The sequence below is a fragment of the Mustelus asterias genome, chromosome 9 (assembly GCF_964213995.1).
Source record: "Mustelus asterias chromosome 9, sMusAst1.hap1.1, whole genome shotgun sequence".
NCBI classification, from domain to species: Eukaryota; Metazoa; Chordata; class Chondrichthyes; order Carcharhiniformes; family Triakidae; genus Mustelus; species Mustelus asterias.
Genome location: NC_135809.1, coordinates 1,805,110 through 1,822,933, shown reverse-complemented (window position 1 = coordinate 1,822,933; position 17,824 = coordinate 1,805,110). Strand labels below are relative to the sequence as shown.

General features: G+C 47.3%; 1 protein-coding gene across 1 annotated transcript in view; it reads right to left on the bottom strand.

The window, feature by feature from the left end:
* The window catches only part of nav3 (neuron navigator 3), a 396,979-nt gene that overhangs the window by 147,316 nt on the left and 231,839 nt on the right, over window positions 1-17,824 (bottom strand). Inside the window, exon 11 of the mRNA XM_078221087.1 lies at window positions 15,041-15,160. Within this exon, the coding sequence (XP_078077213.1) occupies window positions 15,041-15,160 (120 nt within the window). The remainder of the gene's footprint in view (window positions 1-15,040; window positions 15,161-17,824) is intronic.

Genomic DNA, 17,824 nt, shown 5'->3' with positions numbered 1-17,824 from the left:
ATGTCGTCACTGAAGAGGGATTTGATGCAGCAGCCTGGCGAACAGAGGACACTGCGACTCTTACTGCCTTTGCCAAATACACACAGAATAGGAAACAGTGATTGAACGGTCGAGGAGTTGGGGGGTTGGGGGAAGTAGAGAGAGGAAAGACAGAATGAAACTGTCATGGAGGGACAAGGGGACAGGGAAAGAGAAAGGGGAAGGATGGTTTTTCCACACTGTAGTAAGTTCAGGAGTGAACAATGTTGGGTTTTCGCACTTTATCGTCCTCCCACCTCATTAATGATGCACACACGGGAAATCTGTGACCTAGTTCCAAGAAGACTCTTCTTCAGAACTCTTCAGACTTTTCTTCAATTCTGAAGAAGGTTATAGTGGCACAGCGGTTAGCACTGCTGCCTCACAGCACCAGGGACCCGGGTTCAATTCCAGCCTTGGGTCACTGTCTGTGTGGAGTTTGCACGTTCTCCCCATGTCTGCATGGGTTTACTCCGGGTGCTCCGGTTTCCTCCCACAGTCAAGTGATGTGCGGGTTAAGTGCATTGGCCATGCTAAATTGCCCCTTAGTTTCCCAATATGTGTAGGTTAGGGGGATTAGCGGAGTAAATAGGTGGGGTTATGGAGATAGGGCAGGGGGTGGGGAGTTGCAGGCTGGGTAAGATGACCTGTCAGATGGTCAGTGCAGAATCAATAGACCGAATGATCTCCTTCTGCACTGTAGGGATTCTATGAATCATATTGGACTTGCAACATTACCTCTGTCTCTCTCAGTAAGAAATTTAACAACACCAGGTTAAAGTCCAACAGGTTTATTTGGTAGCAAAAGCCACACAAGCTTTCGGAGCCTCAGGCTCCTTCTTCAGGTGAGTGGGAATTCTGTTCACAAACAGGGCATATAAAGACACAGACTCAATTTACAGAATAAAGGTTGGAATGTGAATACTTACAGCTAATCAAGTCTGAAAGGTATAAACAATGTGAGTGGAGAGAGCATTAAGACAGGTTAAAGAGATGTGTATTGTCTCCAGACAGGACAGCCAGTGAGATTCTGCAAGTCCAGGCAAGTTGTGGGGGTTACAGATAGTGTGACATGAACCCAAGATCCCGGTTGAGACCGTCCTCATGTGAGCGGAACTTGGCTATCAGTTTCTGCTCAGTGACTCTGCGCCGTCGTGTGTCGAGAAGGCCGCCTTGGAGAACGCTTACCCAAATATCAGAGGCCGAATGCCCGTGACCGCTGAAGTGCTCCCCAACAGGAAGAGAACAGTCTTGCCTGGTGATTGTCGAGCGGTGTTCATTCATCCATTGTTGCAGCGTCTGCATGGTTTCCCCAATGTACCATGCCTCGGGACATCCTTTCCTGCAGCGTATCAGGTAGACAACGTTGGCCGAGTTGCAAGAGTATGTACCGTGTACCTGGTGGATGGTGTTCTCACGTGAGATGATGGCGATGATCCAGCATGTTTTGCAGAGGTTGCGGTGGCAGGGTTGTGTGGTGTCGTGGTCACTGTTCTCCTGAAGGCTGGGTAGTTTGCTGTGGACAATGGTCTGTTTGAGGTTGTGCGGTTGTTTGAAGGCAAGAAGTGGGGGTGTGGGGATGGCATTGGCGAGATGTTCGTCTTCATCAATGACATGTTGAAGGCTCCAGAGGAGATGCCGTAGCTTCTCGGCTCCGGGGAAGTACTGGACGACGAAGGGTACTCTGTCCACCATGTCCCGTGTTTGTCTTCTGAGGAGGTCGGTGTGGTTTTTCGCTGTGGCGCGTTGGAACTGTCTATCGATGAGTCGAGCGCCATATCCTGTTCTTATGAGGGCATCTTTCAGCGTCTGGAGGTGTCTGTTGTGATCCTCCTCATCCGAGCAGATCCTGTGTATACGGACGGCTTGTCCGTAGGCACGCATGGAGCAGTTGAACCAGGAGCGCTCCTCGTCACAATGGATGTCTCGGCACTCTGCAACATGCATCCCCCACGATGATGGCATTGCTGCAACGGCCTCAGTGCTCAGCGCTCGACAATCACCAGGCAAGACTGTTCTCTTCCTGTTGGGGAGCACTTCAGCAGTCATGGGCGTTCGGCCTCTGATATTCAGGTAAGCGTTCTCCAAGGCGGCCTTCACGACACGCGACGGCGCAGAGTCGCTGAGCATAAACTGATTGCCAAGTTCCGCACACATGAGGACGGCCTCAACCGGGATATTGGGTTCATGTCACACTATCTGTAATCCCCACAACTTGCCTGGACTTGCAGAATCTCACTGGCTGTCCTGTCTGGAGACACTACACATCTCTTTAACCTGTCTTTATGCTCTCTTCACTCACATTGTTTGTACCTTTAAGACTTGATTAGTTGTAAGTATTCACATTCCAACCATTATTCTGTAAATTGAGTCTGTGTCTTTATAAACTCTGTTTGTGAACAGAATTCCCACTCACCTGAAGAAGGAGCAGCGCTCCGAAAGCTTGTGTGGCTTTTGCTACCAAATAAACCTGTTGGACTTTAACCTGGTGTTGTTAAACTTCTTACTGTGTTTACCCCAGTCCAACGCCGGCATCTCCACATCGTCTCTCTCTCTCTGCAGATTCTGTCAGATCTGCTGAGATTTTATTTTTAGTTCCGATTTCCAGCATCCACACTGTTTGATATGAGGTGATGAACCGATGAGTTATTAGACTGAGGGTAATTCTTCACTCATTTCACTCTGCATATTCCAAACTGCTCCTTTGCTGCTTATTTCTTTTTCCAATATATAAATTTGTATCCCGCAGTGTGAGAGATCAGGAGCGTGGCAGCTCGGAAGCTTTTATATTCTATTCATACATCAACAGTTCACTCCTATAATTTGTGATTGCAACGCAGTCGGGGTAGAAATCAGCATGCATTTTTCGGGTTTAAAACAAAACAATTTAGCAGTGAGATGATTTGAGCTTAATCTGTCTGTGCGGATCCAACTGTTACATTCATGGAGACCTCTCTCCCAATCAGAAACCTTCGTCAGGCATGAAACTCCCTCTTGGGTAAATTAAGGGTCCATGCTTGTTAAAGTTCCATTGAGAATTGAGTCAGCAATGGGTGTGGGCACAGCTCCGTCTCCGGGGTCCAGTGTTGCTGGACACACAGCTGGACTCCCAGACCAACCTCAGGATCCAGGTGACACACTTTGTGAGGGATTGTTACACAACCAGTGTGTAAGGTAAAGAAGGGCATTCATTGGCCCAGAGATTAAAATGCATGTCCATATTCATAGAGGATAGGAACAGGAGGAGGCCATTCGGCCCTTCGAGCCTGCTCCGCCATTCATCACGATCATGGCTGTTCATCCAACACAATAGCCTAATCCTGCTTTCTCCCCATAACCTTTGATCCCATTCACCCCAAGTGCTATATAAACATGAATCGCAGAAAGTCGGAATGCAGGTGCAGCACGTAATAAAAACGGCAAATGGGATGTTGGCATTTATTGCAAGGGGACTGGAGTATAAAAGCAGAGAAGTGTTGTTGCAATTGTATAGGGTATTGGTGAGACCACATCTGGAGTATTGTGTCCAGTTTTGGTCTCCTCACCTGAGGAAGGATGTGGCGGCATTGGAGGCAGTTCAGAGGAGGGTCACCAGATTGATTCTGGGGATGAAAGGGTTGACGTATGAGGAGAGATTGGGGCGGCACGGTAGCACAGTGGTTAGCACTGCTGCTTCACAGCTCCAGGGTCCTGGGTTCGATTCCGGGCTCGGGTCACTGTCTGTGTGGAGTTTGCACATTCTCTTCGTGTCTGCGTGGGTTTTCTCCGGGTGCTCCGGTTTCCTCCCACAGTCCAAAGATGTGCGGGTTAGGTTGATTGGCCAGGTTAAAAATTGCCCCTTAGAGTCCTGAGATGCGTAGGTTGGAGGGATTAGCGGGTAAATATGTGGGGGTAGGGCCTGGGTGGGATTGTGGTCGGTGCAGAGTCGATGGGCCGAATGGCCTCCTTCTGCACTGTAGGGTTTCTATGAGTCTTCTATGAGATTAAACAGTTTGGGCTTGTACTCGCTGGAGTTTAGAAGGATGAGAGAGGATCTGATCGAGGTATATAAAATTTTAAAAGGGATTGATAATGTAAATGTGGACCAAATGCTTCCCCTTGTGGGGCAATCTAGAACAACAGGTCGCAGGTATAGGTTGAGAGGCGGTAGATTTAAAACTGAGATGAGGAGGAACTATTTCTCGCAGAGGGTGGTGAATTTGTGGAACTCGCTGCCCCAGAGCGTGGTGGAGTCTGAATCATTGAATGGTTTCAGGAAGGAGATAGATATATTTGGGATATGGGGAGGTGGGGAGGTGGATCTGAGACCAGGGGGAGATCAGTCATGATCTGATTGAATGGCGGAGCAGGCTCGAAGGGCTGAAGTTGCCGACTTCTGCTGCTAATTCCTATGTTCCTAACATAGATCTAGCCTGGTGAATCTCCTCTGCGACTCCTCCAATTCCATCACATCCTTCCTACAATGTGGTGATCAGAACTGCACACAGTGCTCCAGCTGTGGCCTCACCAAGGTTTTGTACAGCTCCAACATGACTTCCCTGCTCTTATTTCATCGACTGATAAAGGCAAGTGTCCCATATGCTCTCCTAACTGACCTATTAACCGGCCCTGCTGCTTTCAGGGATCTGGGGCCAAGCACCCCAAGATACGTCTGTCCCTCTGAGCTTCCCAGTGTCCTGCCATTCACTAAATACTCCCCGGTCTTGTTACTTCTTCCAAAGTGCATCACCACTTTTTCGGGTTAAATTCCACCTGCCACTGCTCTGTCCATCTGACCAAGCCGTCTATATCCTCCGGCAAGCTAAGACCTTCTTCCTCACTATCAACAATGCTGCCAATCTTCATGTCATCTGCAAACTTACTGATCATCCCTCCAATCAATAAACATTGGTCTAGCCATTGGCAGCCACTCCCAAGAACAAATATAAAAACACTATCTGCGTGTCAGATATACGTCCAGACCTAATATGGACAGTAAGATGTTCCTGAACCAATTGGGTTTTTACAACAATCTGACAGGTTCAGCACCAACTTCTCATCAATATCGTTTATAAATATCACAAACAACAAGAGACCGAACACTGATCCCTGTGACACGCCACCATTGGACACCAGGCTGCCGTCACACACACAGCCTCCTATCACTGAGCAGTTTTGGATTAATCTTGCCAAGTTACTCTGGATTCCATGTGCTTTTACCTTCTTTATCAGGTTACATAGAAACATTGAAACTAGAGCAGGAGGAGGCCATTCGGCCCTTTGAGCCTGCTCCACCATTCATTTTGATCATGACTGATCATCAAATTCAATATCCTGATCCCCCCTTCCCCCATATCCCTTGATCCCTTTAGCCCCAAGAGCGAAATCTAATTTCTTCTTGAAATCACACGTTTTGGCCTCAACTACATTCACCTCAGTTCCAAAAGGTTTACCCCTTATCCTCAAACTATGGCCCTAGTTCTGGACTTCCCCACGATTGGGAGCATTCTTTCTGAGTCTACCCTTCCAACCCTGTTAGAATTTTATGCATTTCTGTGAGAACCCCTCTCACTCTTCTAAACTCCAGTGAATATAAACCTAAACGACTTAGTCTCTCCTCATATGACAGACCTGCCATCCAAGAAATCAGTCACAGAGTCATAGAGGTTAATAGCATGGAAACAGGCCCTTCGGCCCAACTTGTCCATGTCGCCTTTTTTTTAAACCCCTAAGCTAGTCCCAGTTGCCCGCATTTGGCCCATATCCCTCCATGGTAAACCTTCACTGTATTCCCGTTATAGGAAGGACATATTTCCTCAGATAAGGACACCAAAACTGCACACAATACTCCAGCTGTGGCCTCACCAATGCCCTATACAATTGCAGCAAAACATCCCTATCCCTATTTATCCCTAGGTTCTGGACTAATGCCCTAGAGACATGAGTTGATTTAAATTCAATTAATTAATAAACCTAGAATAAAATGTCAGTCTCATTGGCTGAGATTTTTTCGACCCTGTTGTCTTGTGATCTGTCACCAGGATGCAGTGGGTCAACCAAGAATCCATTGACTTTCAGTGGGATCATGAAACTGCCAGATTACCATCTGGTTACCCAGTCTGACCTATACGTGACTCCAGATCCACAGCAGTGTGGTTGATGCTTTATTGCTCTCTGCAATAGACTACCAAGCCAGCCGGTTACATCATGCTGCCACGATTAGCACTGTGGGTGTACCAACACCATAGTGAGGCCACATGTGGAGTATTGTGTGCAGTTTTGGTGTCCTTATCGTGCAGAAATGTATAAAATTCTAACAGGGTTGGACAGGGTAGACTCAGAAAGAATGCTCCCAATGGTGGGGAGTCCAGAACTAGGGGCCATAGTTTGAGGATAAGGGCAGTTCAAGAAGGCAGCTCACCACCAACTTCTCGAGGGCAGTTAGGGATGGGCAATAAATGCTGGTCTAGCCCACAATGCCCACATCCCAAGAACAAATATTTTTAAAATTATCTGCGTGTCCAGATATGTGTCCAGACTGAAGATGGACAGTAAGATGTGACTGAAACAATCTGACAGCTTTATTTTTAAACTGAGACCTGTTTCATTTTTAAATTGGATACAAATCTTCAAAATTGCAATGGTGGGATTGGAACTGACATTCACTGGATCATTGCTGCAGATTAGTAACTCAGTTATACAACCAGGACACAGCAAATCCATTGATTGCTGCATCGTTTGGATGTTTGCAGTCTGTCAGTCTGTTTTCCAGGAATGGCAGCTCAGCTGGAATATGGAAATGGATCTTGATGTAAACACAAGGACAGACAGATACTTTAAATAAATTAACTATAATCCTCTTCCTGTCTATTGTATCAAAACCCTGAAACCTATCCTTTTTTCTTATTCGCTCATGGGATGTGGGCGTCATTGGCTGGGCCCAGCTTTTATTGCCCATTCCTGAGGGCATTTCAGGGTCAACCACGTTGCTGTGGGTCTGCAGTCACATGTAGGCCAGACCAGGTAAGGACAGCTGATTTCCTTCCCTAAAGGACATTAGTGATCCAGGTAGGTTTTTACCACAATCGACAATGGTTTCATGGTCATCAGCAGATTCTTAATTCCAGATATTTTTAATGGAATTCAAATTTCACCATTTGCCGTGGTGGAATTCGAACCTAGGTCCCCAGAGCATCACCCTGGATCTCTGGATTACAAGTCCAGTGGCAATACCATTGCACCACCATCTCTCCTCCTCCTGTCCTGCATGTAGCTATTCCTACCAGGAGATCTGCCGCTATGCTATGTCAGGTTGGTCTGTCTTGGACCATTCTCACACATCCACCGTGGCTCATCAGCAACCCCTCTGCGACGCCCATCATCAAACTGCTCCGAGGTGGACCCCTCGTCTGCTGTGCCCTCCACTTCCCCCTTTAGAAGAGATCTGTCAAATTCGATTAGATATTGTGTTCTACTTCAGAATGAGTGTTTTTAAAGATCTGAAACAGAAACTGGGATTCCTGAGCTAGATTCTTGAGCCTTTCTAATGTAACTTTCAACTTTACAAATGGGCTGTTTATGGCCGAATATTTAACACTCACATCAACCTGCAAATTCCATTTCTGCACAATCTGTGATGATTTAGTTTGAGTTGGAGCTCGCTCCTTTAGCTTGCTTGCCGAGTTGAGAAAGTTCTGGACGATGCTTGTTGAGTATTCAATGAATATTTTACGTGCTGCTTCCTTTCACCAGTATTCTTTTCAGGCTCCTCACATAAAGAATTTCAATTTATATCACAGTGGGAGAGCGCTTTGACCATCTCATTTCACTGAAAGTGGATTGCAGAGGCAGTTAACCCACTAACCGCACAAGGACAAGGTGAAAGTGAAGGGGGAGATGAAAAGAATGGAGTCAGTGATAGGATTCAATATTCAAACAGCCTCCTGTCCATTGCAATCACTCAATAGCGCTCCGCTGAACCTGTCCACTCTGGCAGTGGGTAAACCCAATTGTATCCACATTGGAAAATTTCTGAATCCTCCCAAATCTTTAGCACATCTGCAACGATTGGTCAGAGGTGTGTTTTAGGATTGGAGTTTTTTCATTTTTCACCAGCTTTCCTCCCAATTTCCAGGAGTTTTCATCATTATTTCCCATTGCTGCTGTGTCCACATTTCCCATTCAGTTTTCCTAAGTCAACAGTGCATTGCTAAACAAGGAGACATGTTATTGAAGACTTCTGTCTTGTATTTACTAGGACAGCAACACCAGATATACCAACCGCAAAGAAAACAATTTACACCACATCAAAGAATCAAACAGCACAGAACAGGCCCTTCAGCCCATCGAGTCTGCACCGACACATTAGAAACACCTGAACACCCACCTAATCCCATCTGCCAACACTTGGCCCATGGCCCTGAATGTTATGATGCGCCAAGTGCTCATCCAGGTACTTTTTAAAGGATGTGAAGCAACCCGCCTCCGCCACCCTCCCTGCAGCACATTCCAGACCATCACCACCCTCTGGGTAAAAAGGTTTTTCCTCACATCCCCCCTAAAACGCTTGCCCCTCATGACTGACCCTTCAACTAAGCGGAACAGCTGTTCCTTATCCATGCCTCTCATAATCGTGTACACCTCAATCAGGTCGCCCCTTAGTCTTCTCTGCTCCAACCAAAACAACCCGAGCCTGCCTAACCTCTCTTCATAACTAAATGTTCCATCCCAGGCAGCATCTGGTGAATCTCCTCACAGTTCAATCACATCCTTCCGATAATGTGGCGACCAGAACTGCACACAGTACTCCAGCTGTGGCCTCACCAAAGTTCTATACAACTCCAACATGACCTCTCTGCTTTTTTAAAGGGTGTCTTGACAAATACATGAATAGGATGGGAATAGAGGGATACGGTCCCCGGAAGGGTTCAGTCGGGGCAGCATGGTCGGTGCAGGTTTGGAGGGGCCGAAGGGCCTGTTCCTGTGCTGTAATTTTCTTTGTTCTTTGTTCTTGTTCTTTGTAATCTATGCCTCGGTTGATAAAGGAGAGTGTGCCATAAGCCTTTTTCACCACCCCACTAACAGGCCCTTCCGCCTTCAGAGATCTATGGATAAACACAACAAGGTCCCTTTGTTCCACAGAATTCCTAGATCTATCGTTCATTGAACATGAGATAACTCAATAACAATGGGGGTGATTCTGAGCCCACGCTCTCCGTCCATGGGAGTAGCGGCATACGCTCAAAATCCAGAGAGACTCGGAAAGCAGTTTTGCGCCTGTGAGCTTCTGAGTTCCAGTTTTCCAGCTCCGTCGCCGGTAGAGTGGTGTGAAAAACGCCACAGGACCCCGGGAAGCTCATGTTAATACATTAGCATGTCATTAGCAAGCACTCTCTCCACGACATCACCCCCCGCCACCGGATATTCAGTGGGCACTGGCGTAATGTCACATCAGCGCCACACCTAGATGTGGGGGTCTCCCCGGGGGTGTAAAGGTGAGCATTCAGAATCAGAGAATGCTACAGTGCAGAAGGAGGCCATTCGGCCCATCGAGTCTGCACCAACCACAATCACACCCAGCCCCTATCCCCATAACCCCATGTATTTACACTAGCTAGTCCCCCTGACACTAAGGGGCAATTTACCATGACCAATCCACCTAACCAGCATATCTTTGGACTGTGGGAGGAAACCGGAGCACCTGGAGGAAACCCACGCAGACACGGGGAGAACATGCAGACTCCACACAGACAGTGACCAAAGCATTGCCCCGGGGGAGAGGGACATGGTTGGGCAGTGGCCTGGCAATGCCCCCTGGTACTGTCCCTCGGTAAGAAGTTTAACAACACCAGGTTAAAGTCCAACAGGTTTATTTGGTAGCAAATGCCACGAGCTTTCGGAGCCTTAAGCTCCTTCTTCAGGTGAGTGGGAATTCTGTTCACAAACAGGGCATATAAAGACACAAGAACCAAGTGGAGAACCAAGGCGGCCTTCACGACACACGACAGCGCAGAGTCGCTGAGCAGAAACTGATAGCCAAGTTCCGCACACACGAGGACGGCCTCAACCGGGATATTGGGTTCATGTCACACTATCTGTAATCCCCACAACTTGCCTGGACTTGCAGAGTCTCACTGGCTGTCCTGTCTGGAGACACTACACATCTCTTTAACCTGTCTTAATGCTCTCTCCACTCACATTTGTTTGTACCTTTAAGACTTGATTAGCTGTAAGTATTCGCATTCCAACCATTATTCTGTAAATTGAGTTTGTGTCTTTATATGTGAACAGAATTCCCACTCACCTGAAGAAGGAGCTTAAGGCTCCGAAAGCTTGTGTGGCTTTTGCTACCAAATAAACCTGTTGGACTTTAATCTGGTGTTGTTAAACTTCTTACTGTGTTTACCCCAGTCCAACGCCGGCATCTCCACATCATGACTGTCCCTTGGCACAGGTTGACACTGCCAGATTGACACCATGTCCATGCCAACCTGTGCCAAGGGGGAGGGCCCCAATGGGGGCCTCATGGGGGAAGGGGGATTCATTTAGATTTGATTGGGGGCGGTAGTGGGCAGAGGAGCTGGGCTGCCGGCGATGGCCATTGGAGGCACAGTGAGTGCTGGCTCTGACTGTGGGGGGAACAGGCCAATGATTGCGGGGGTTGGGGAGGGGGGAGAAGGGCCGACTGTGATTGGGGATGGGAAGGGGAGCCTGTGACTTCCGTGCTGTGCTGGGAGGGGTTGAGGTTTATTCCTTTTCTGATCAGATCAGGTTTTTTTCCGATGAGTTGAGGCCCCACCCCCGGCATGACAGAGTGAGACACTTGTTTTTTGTCGACTCGGTATCATGGGATTTGGAGAGAAACATGTTGGTTTTGTCGCCAGAAACAACAAAATAGGTGGTACTGGAGACAGTGAGGAAGGTTATCAAAAACTGCAGCAGGACTTTGATCAGCTGGGGAAGTGGGCCGAGAAATGGCAAATGGAGTTCAAATGGTGTTGCATTTTGGATAGTCAAATCAAGGTAGGACTTTCACGGTGAATGGTAGGACCTTAGGGAGTACTGTGGAACAGAGGTACCTTGGAGTTCAGGAGCACGGTTCTCTAAAGGTGGAGTCACAGGTGGATAGGGCAGTGAAGAAGGCTTTTGCCATGCTGGCCTTCATCAGTCAGGGCATTGGGTATAGAAGTTGAGAAGTTCTCTGGAGTTCGCTTCTCTGGAGCGTAGGAGGCTGAGGGGTGACCTTATAGGGGTCTATAAAATAATGAGGGGCACAGATCAGCTACATAGTCAATATCTTTTCCCAAAGGTAGGGGAGTCTAAAACTAGAGGGCATAGGTTTAAGGTGAGAGGGGAGAGATACAAAAGGGTCCAGAGGGGCAATTTTTTCACACAGAGGGTGGTGAGTGTCTGGAACAAGCTGCCAGAGGTAGTAGTAGAGGTGGGTACAATTTTGTCTTTTAAAAAGCATTTAGATAGTTACATGGGTACGATGGGTATAGAGGGATATGGGCCAAATGTGGGCAATTGGGATTAGCTTAGAGGTTTAAAAAAAGGGCGGCACGGACAAATTGGGCCAAAGGGCCTGTTTCCATGCTGTAAACCTCTATGACTCTTATCACTCTAGTTGTATGGGACGTTGGTGAGGCTGCAGCTGGAGTATTGTGTTCAGTTTTGGTCACTTTGTTTTGGGAAAGATGTTATTAAACTGGAGAGTGCAGAAGAGATTTATAAGGATGTTGCCTGGATCCAAAGGACTGAGTTATAGGGAGAGATTGGACAGGCTAAGACCTTTTTCTTTGGAGCGTAGGAGACTGAGGGGTGATCTTATAGAGGTGCATAAGGTCATGAGAGGCATGGATAGGGTGAATGCACTCAGTCTTTTCCCAGGGTTGGGGAATCGAGAACTAGAGGGCACAGGTTTAAGTTAAGAGGGGAAAGAATTAATGGGAACCTGAGGAGCAACTTTTTTACACAGAGGGTGGTGCGTGTGTGGAATGAGCTGCCGGAGGAAGTGGTTGAGGCAGGGGCATTGACAACATTTAAAAGGCATTTGGACAGATACATGGATAGGAAAGGTTTAGAGGGATATGGGCCAAATACTGGCAAATGGGGTTAGCTTAGATGGGACTTTTGGTCGGCGTGGACCAGTTTGGGCTGAAGGGCCTGTCTCCGTGCCGTAGATTCTATGATTCTATGAACACTGTCATTGTTTGGTGAGATTCCACGCCTCCCACCTCCACCCCATGTTTATGTCAGCTGTCACAATGTAGTTACAGGCTCTGGTCAGCAGAGGACACTGTGAACAAGGTTCTGAAATTCTGCCCCCAATGTTGGGTCGGGTGTTGGGTCGCGTGCCTGAGAAAGAGTTTGAGGCAGGTTTTAAACCACCCTTGCCAGTTTGTAAGGAGAAGGATTGGAAACAAGATGCTCATTACAGTTGCCGTTGGCAACCTGAAGCATATTCTCTTAGTCACGCCACTCTCCGTATCCATCATTCTGAAACACAGCCAGAAAAGGGGATTTTACTGTCATCGGAATTTAATCGGAATCAATCTTCGCCTGCAGTTGAGTAAAAGAGAGAAAGCTGCTATGGTGGCCCATAGTCTTACCAAGGCAACCCCTCTGTAACCAGTTTGAGCCATCACAACTTAGCCGAGAGGAACAGACTTCAAAAATCTGTGATTTCTGGTAAGGATAAGCTATTTGCAGGAGAAACCCCACAGGATAAGGAAGGTTATTCAATGTATCTCAACCCATTCAGGATGTTGATTAATTGGGTGATCCCAGCTTGATTCCACCTTCTAATCAGCAGCTTCACCCTCAATGTTCATCACTCGTTGTGTAAAAAAGGATTAAAGTTCCCCTTTGTTAGATTGAACCTCTTTCTCCTTATTCTATTTCCATATTTTAAATTGAAGTAACATGCTGAAGTTACCCTTTTACACCTCCACACAATCACCTCCCACACATCAGAAAGTCTATGGGGGAGACCTATCCGCTAGTCCCGGAGATCTCCCAGGATGAGAGGGGATTTGATCCAGGAGATAACATTTTAAAATGGTTTGATAAAGTAAATGTAGACCAAATGTTTCCCTTTGTGGGGCAATCTCGAACAACAGGTCACAGGTATAGGTTGAGAGGCGGTAGATTTAAAACTGAGATGAGGAGGAACTACTTCTCGCAGAGGGTGGTGAATTTGTGGAACTCGCTGCCCCATCGCGCGGTGGAGTCTGAATCATTGAATGGTTTCAAGAGGGAGATGGATATATTTCTAATAAAAAAAGGATATGGGGACCAGGTGGGGAGGTGGATTTGAGACCAGGGGGAGATCAGCCATGATCTGATTGAATGGCGGAGCAGGCTCGAAGGGTTGAACTTGCCGGCTTCTTCCCCTAATTCTTATGTCCCTATGCACTGTGTACTCTGTTTGTAAGAAGTCTAACAACACCAGGTTAAAGTCCAACCTCACTCTGTTTGTACGCAGTGCACTGGGAGATCAGGGCATCTGCATAATGGCGTCCCTGGAGCTTAGCAGCTGGCTTCCCGGTGAGAATAGAATCCACCCCTCCCCCTATTGGTGAGAATCACATTTAAACTTTTTTTTCCAAGTGCCATACAATTCAGACTGGGAGCTCACCCAGAAATTGGGCGCGACTCTCTCCCGTTTTCACACTTGTTCAGCACTTTGGATTTTTCTGGTAAGATCGCCCCCTATCTTTGCCCTTCGTATCTCAGCTTCCAGATACTCGTCATCAGTTTTCTAGTTCTCTTTTTCACGGTGCTTCTCCAATCCCAGCCTTGTGGCCGTCCCCAGTTGTTCCACCATTGGAGGCCATGCCTTTCAACTGCCTGGGCTCAAACCCCTGGAATTCCCTCCCTGAACCTCTGCCTTTCCACCTTCTCTACTTTAAGCTGCTCCCTCAAACCTATCACTTTTATTCAGCGTTTGATCGATCACCTGTCCAAATATCCCCTTGTGTCACTCAGATTGAAGGGTTGTCTCTTTCTGCTCTGTGAAGTTCCTTGGGATGTTTTATGATGCTGAAGGCGCTATATCAATGTAAGTGATTTCTGTGGTTGCTTTGTTTTTGGCCTGTCAAACAAAACCACACCCTCAGACTCAGTGTGGAGTATGAACTCTCCCCAGTCAACAGGTGATGCTAAGGAGGAATGACAGAATTAGCAAGTGATTAAAATGAGCCGGTTCCATTAGCTCCTGCGTTCCTGCCAGGTCCCTTCACACCCACTCTCCAATAGAGAGCTCCGAGTGTCAGAACACTCAAGAATGGTGAGCCCCACTGGTCTGTAGGAACCACAAGTCTTTTTTTATTATTTGTTTAAGGGATGTGGGTGTCGCCGGGTGGGCCAGCACTTATTGTCAATCCACAAGAGAAAATGCTGGAAAATCTCAGCAGGTCTGGCAGCATCTGTAAGGAGAGAAAAGAGCTGACGTTTCGAGTCTAGATGACCCTTTGTCGAGATGCTGCCAGACCTGCTGAGATTTTCCAGCATTTTCTCTTTTGGTTTCAGATTCCAGCATCTGCAGTAATTTGCTTTTTTTTGTCAATCCCCAGTTGCCCTTTGAACTGAGTGTCTCGCTCGGCCGTTTCAGAGGGAATTTAAGGGTCAACCACATTGCTGAGGCTCTGGAGTCACATGGAGGCCAGACCGGGTACGGACGGCAGATTCTCTTCCCTAAAGGACATTAGTGAACCAGATGGGTTTTTCTGACAATGGTTTCATCATCATTAGACTTTTAATTCTAGATTTTTATTGAATTCAGATTTCACCATCGTCGTGGTGGGATCCGATCTAAGGTCTACTGAAATCAAGGTGCAGAAAACACAACTTGCACAAATCAAACAAATGTTCCGATGCTCACACTGTGTGTCCGACACACAGATCTCCATTAAACTCAGACTTTGTCACAGGAATGAGTTTCAAAGCATCACAGCCCCTCTTCCATACTTCCAAACTCCTCCACAGGGACCAATAACAGAGGTCATGACCATTTCACTCAACAGCTGTCACCTTTTCTTACCTGTCAACATCCCCCGAAATATCCGGCACGCCTCTTTGTATGACATCGCGTGTGGCTGATATGTCTGGGATGCGGTTCACGCTGCGAGTGTACAGGTTCAGGCCTCCATCTGTCATGTACCTGAGAAGAGCAGAAATGGTTAGGAACGTCCCCACTGAGACACAGCTCCAAAATTCTCCAAATCACCAATAACACCAACTCAAAAAACTCATCCATCATATCACAGAATAGTCCAGCACAGGAGGAGGCCATTCAGCCCATCAAGTCTGGTCTGAACTTCCCCCACAAACTGGGGAACACTGATTATCTTGGAAAGTTGGGCTGAATTTTCGTGAACCCACGAAGGTGGGTTTAGAGGCAGGAGTCAGGAAACTAATGGGGAAACTCAGCGGGAGAGTTCTGTAATATTGTCCAGACGCTGGCTTTCACAGGAATTAGGAACCCGCTCCACAGAGACAGGCAGCCAATCAAACCAATTAAATCCCCAACTGAGAGCAATTTAGAATATTGTGTACAATTCTGGTCGCCACACTACCAGAAGGATGTGGAAGCTTTGGAGAGGTTTACCAGGATGTTCCTGCTGAGATTTTCCAGCATTTTCTCTTTTGGTTTACCAGGATGTTGCCCGGGGTCTGGAGGGTATTAGCTATGAGGAGAGGTTGGATAAACTCGGTTTGTTCTCACCAGAACGACAGAGGTTGAGGGGTGGTCTGATAGAGGGTTACAAGATTATGAGGGGCATGGGCAGAGTGGATAGTCAGATGCTCTTTCCTAGGGTAAAAAAGTCAAGTACTGGGGGCATAGGTTTAAGGTGCAAGGGGAAAAGTTTAGAGGAGATGTGCGAGGCAAGCTTTTTACACAGAGGGTGGTGGATGTCTGGAAGGTGCCCGGGGAGGTGTTGGGAGCAGGTACAATCGCAGCATTTAAGGGGCAACTAGACGAATACATGAATAGGATGGGAATGGAAGGATATGGACTCCGTAAGTGCATATGGTTTTAGTTTAGGCAGGCATCATGATCGGCACAGGTTTGGAGGGCCGAAGGGCCTGTTCCTGTGCTGTACTGTTCTTTGTTCTTTCCCCCAGTGCAGCGTCACATGGGCCCCTCGCTGCATCAGCATTGGCTCAAAGGAAGCCCAGAATATTGGACATCTCAAAAATAGACAGTAAAAGCATTGACACAAACTACAACAGAGCTGCAAGGGAAAATAAATAAACACACTAAAACCGCCTGCTATTGGTGCAGTCACAGCATTGAAAAGAGGGTCAAAGATCTGAAAAAGATTAAACAGTGTGTGGGAAACCCCAATATTGAAGGTGAGGAGTGACTCAATGGCTAAGCGACCCTGATGGTTTCACATTCCTTTGGCAATGTTCCTTTAAATCCAAACAGCAACTGAGCAGCATTCCAGGAAAAGATAAATGAGCAGAGGAAACTGCAGGTGACCCTCCTTCCACTGAGGATCATTGCTTCAATCGACCAATGTAACTGTTTGAACCAGAAACCTTAACTCACTCACTGCCACACATCAACTCTTGGCTTTGAACAAACTGCTTCTGGCAGTAAAATTAAACCCAGACTGAGATCAGGATTGGTGTCCGTGAGCAATGAACTGGATCAAAGAATCACACAGCGAGAAGGAGGCCCAGTCAGCTCTGCCTCGGTATGTCCAGCTGCCTGCCCTGTGCCTCTGCCAGCTCTGCGAAAGAACTCTCTGGTTAATCCGATTCCCACCTCTCTGTGGGGTACCCTGCCAACGTTACACAGACAAGGCGCAGGGAAGAGGTTTGAGATAATCAGCCACGTACAAAGCAAGGCACGTGGCCAAATGCTCCACTGGAAGCTGTTTTCAGGAGAGATGAAGGGAGAGAAAGAACAAGCACACATCCTCAGGATTTCTCAATGTGCTTTACTGACGCAGCAACCAACTTTTACACAGCAAGATCCCATTAAGAGAAATAATATCATAGTCCACACAATCTGTTATAGTGGCTTTGTATGAGGGATAAATAGTGCCATGGGGGGGGGAAAGGGGGGGGGGGAGGGGGGGAGGGGGGGCGGGGGGGGGGGTCTTTTACACCCACTTGAGACACCAGGGTGATAATCATCTCACTAACACACAGTTTCCTCAACATGAAGAGGGGCTCCAGTAAGAACAGCTCATTGTTAACTCACTACCTGTGACCCACATGCTGTGGTTTTTCAGAGACTAGCATTCCCTCGGAGTTTCTGTTGAAGTGTGTGCTGCCTTATTTTACTAACATACTGACCCACACAGGTGCTCACTTGATGAAGGGGCACTGCTCCGAAAGCTCGTGATTCCAAGTAAACCTGTTGGACTTTAACCTGATGTTGTGAGACTTCTCACCATAAAGGGACTGATTTGTGTATGACCTGCATGGAGATTTTCAGGTTCGACCACACAATTTACTGGAAGCGCTGAGATCGACCTAGAAGCTGGCTGTCTGGCTGAAATGGGCTGGAGCTTTATTATAATATTAAAGTGAATGGTTTTATTAGCGTCAGACAGCATGGTTTTGTATGAGGGAGGTCAGGCCTCACTAATTTATTTGAGTTCTTTGAGGAGGTGTTAAAAATGATCGACGAGGGAAGAGCCTTGGATGTTGTCTACATGGACTTTAGTAAGGTATTTGACAAAGTCCCTCATGGCAGGCTGGTGCAAAAGGTTAAATCACACGGGATCAGCGGTGAACTAGCTAGATGGATTCAGAACTGACTTGGCCACAGAAGACAGAGGGTAGCAGTAGAAGGGTGTTTTTCTGA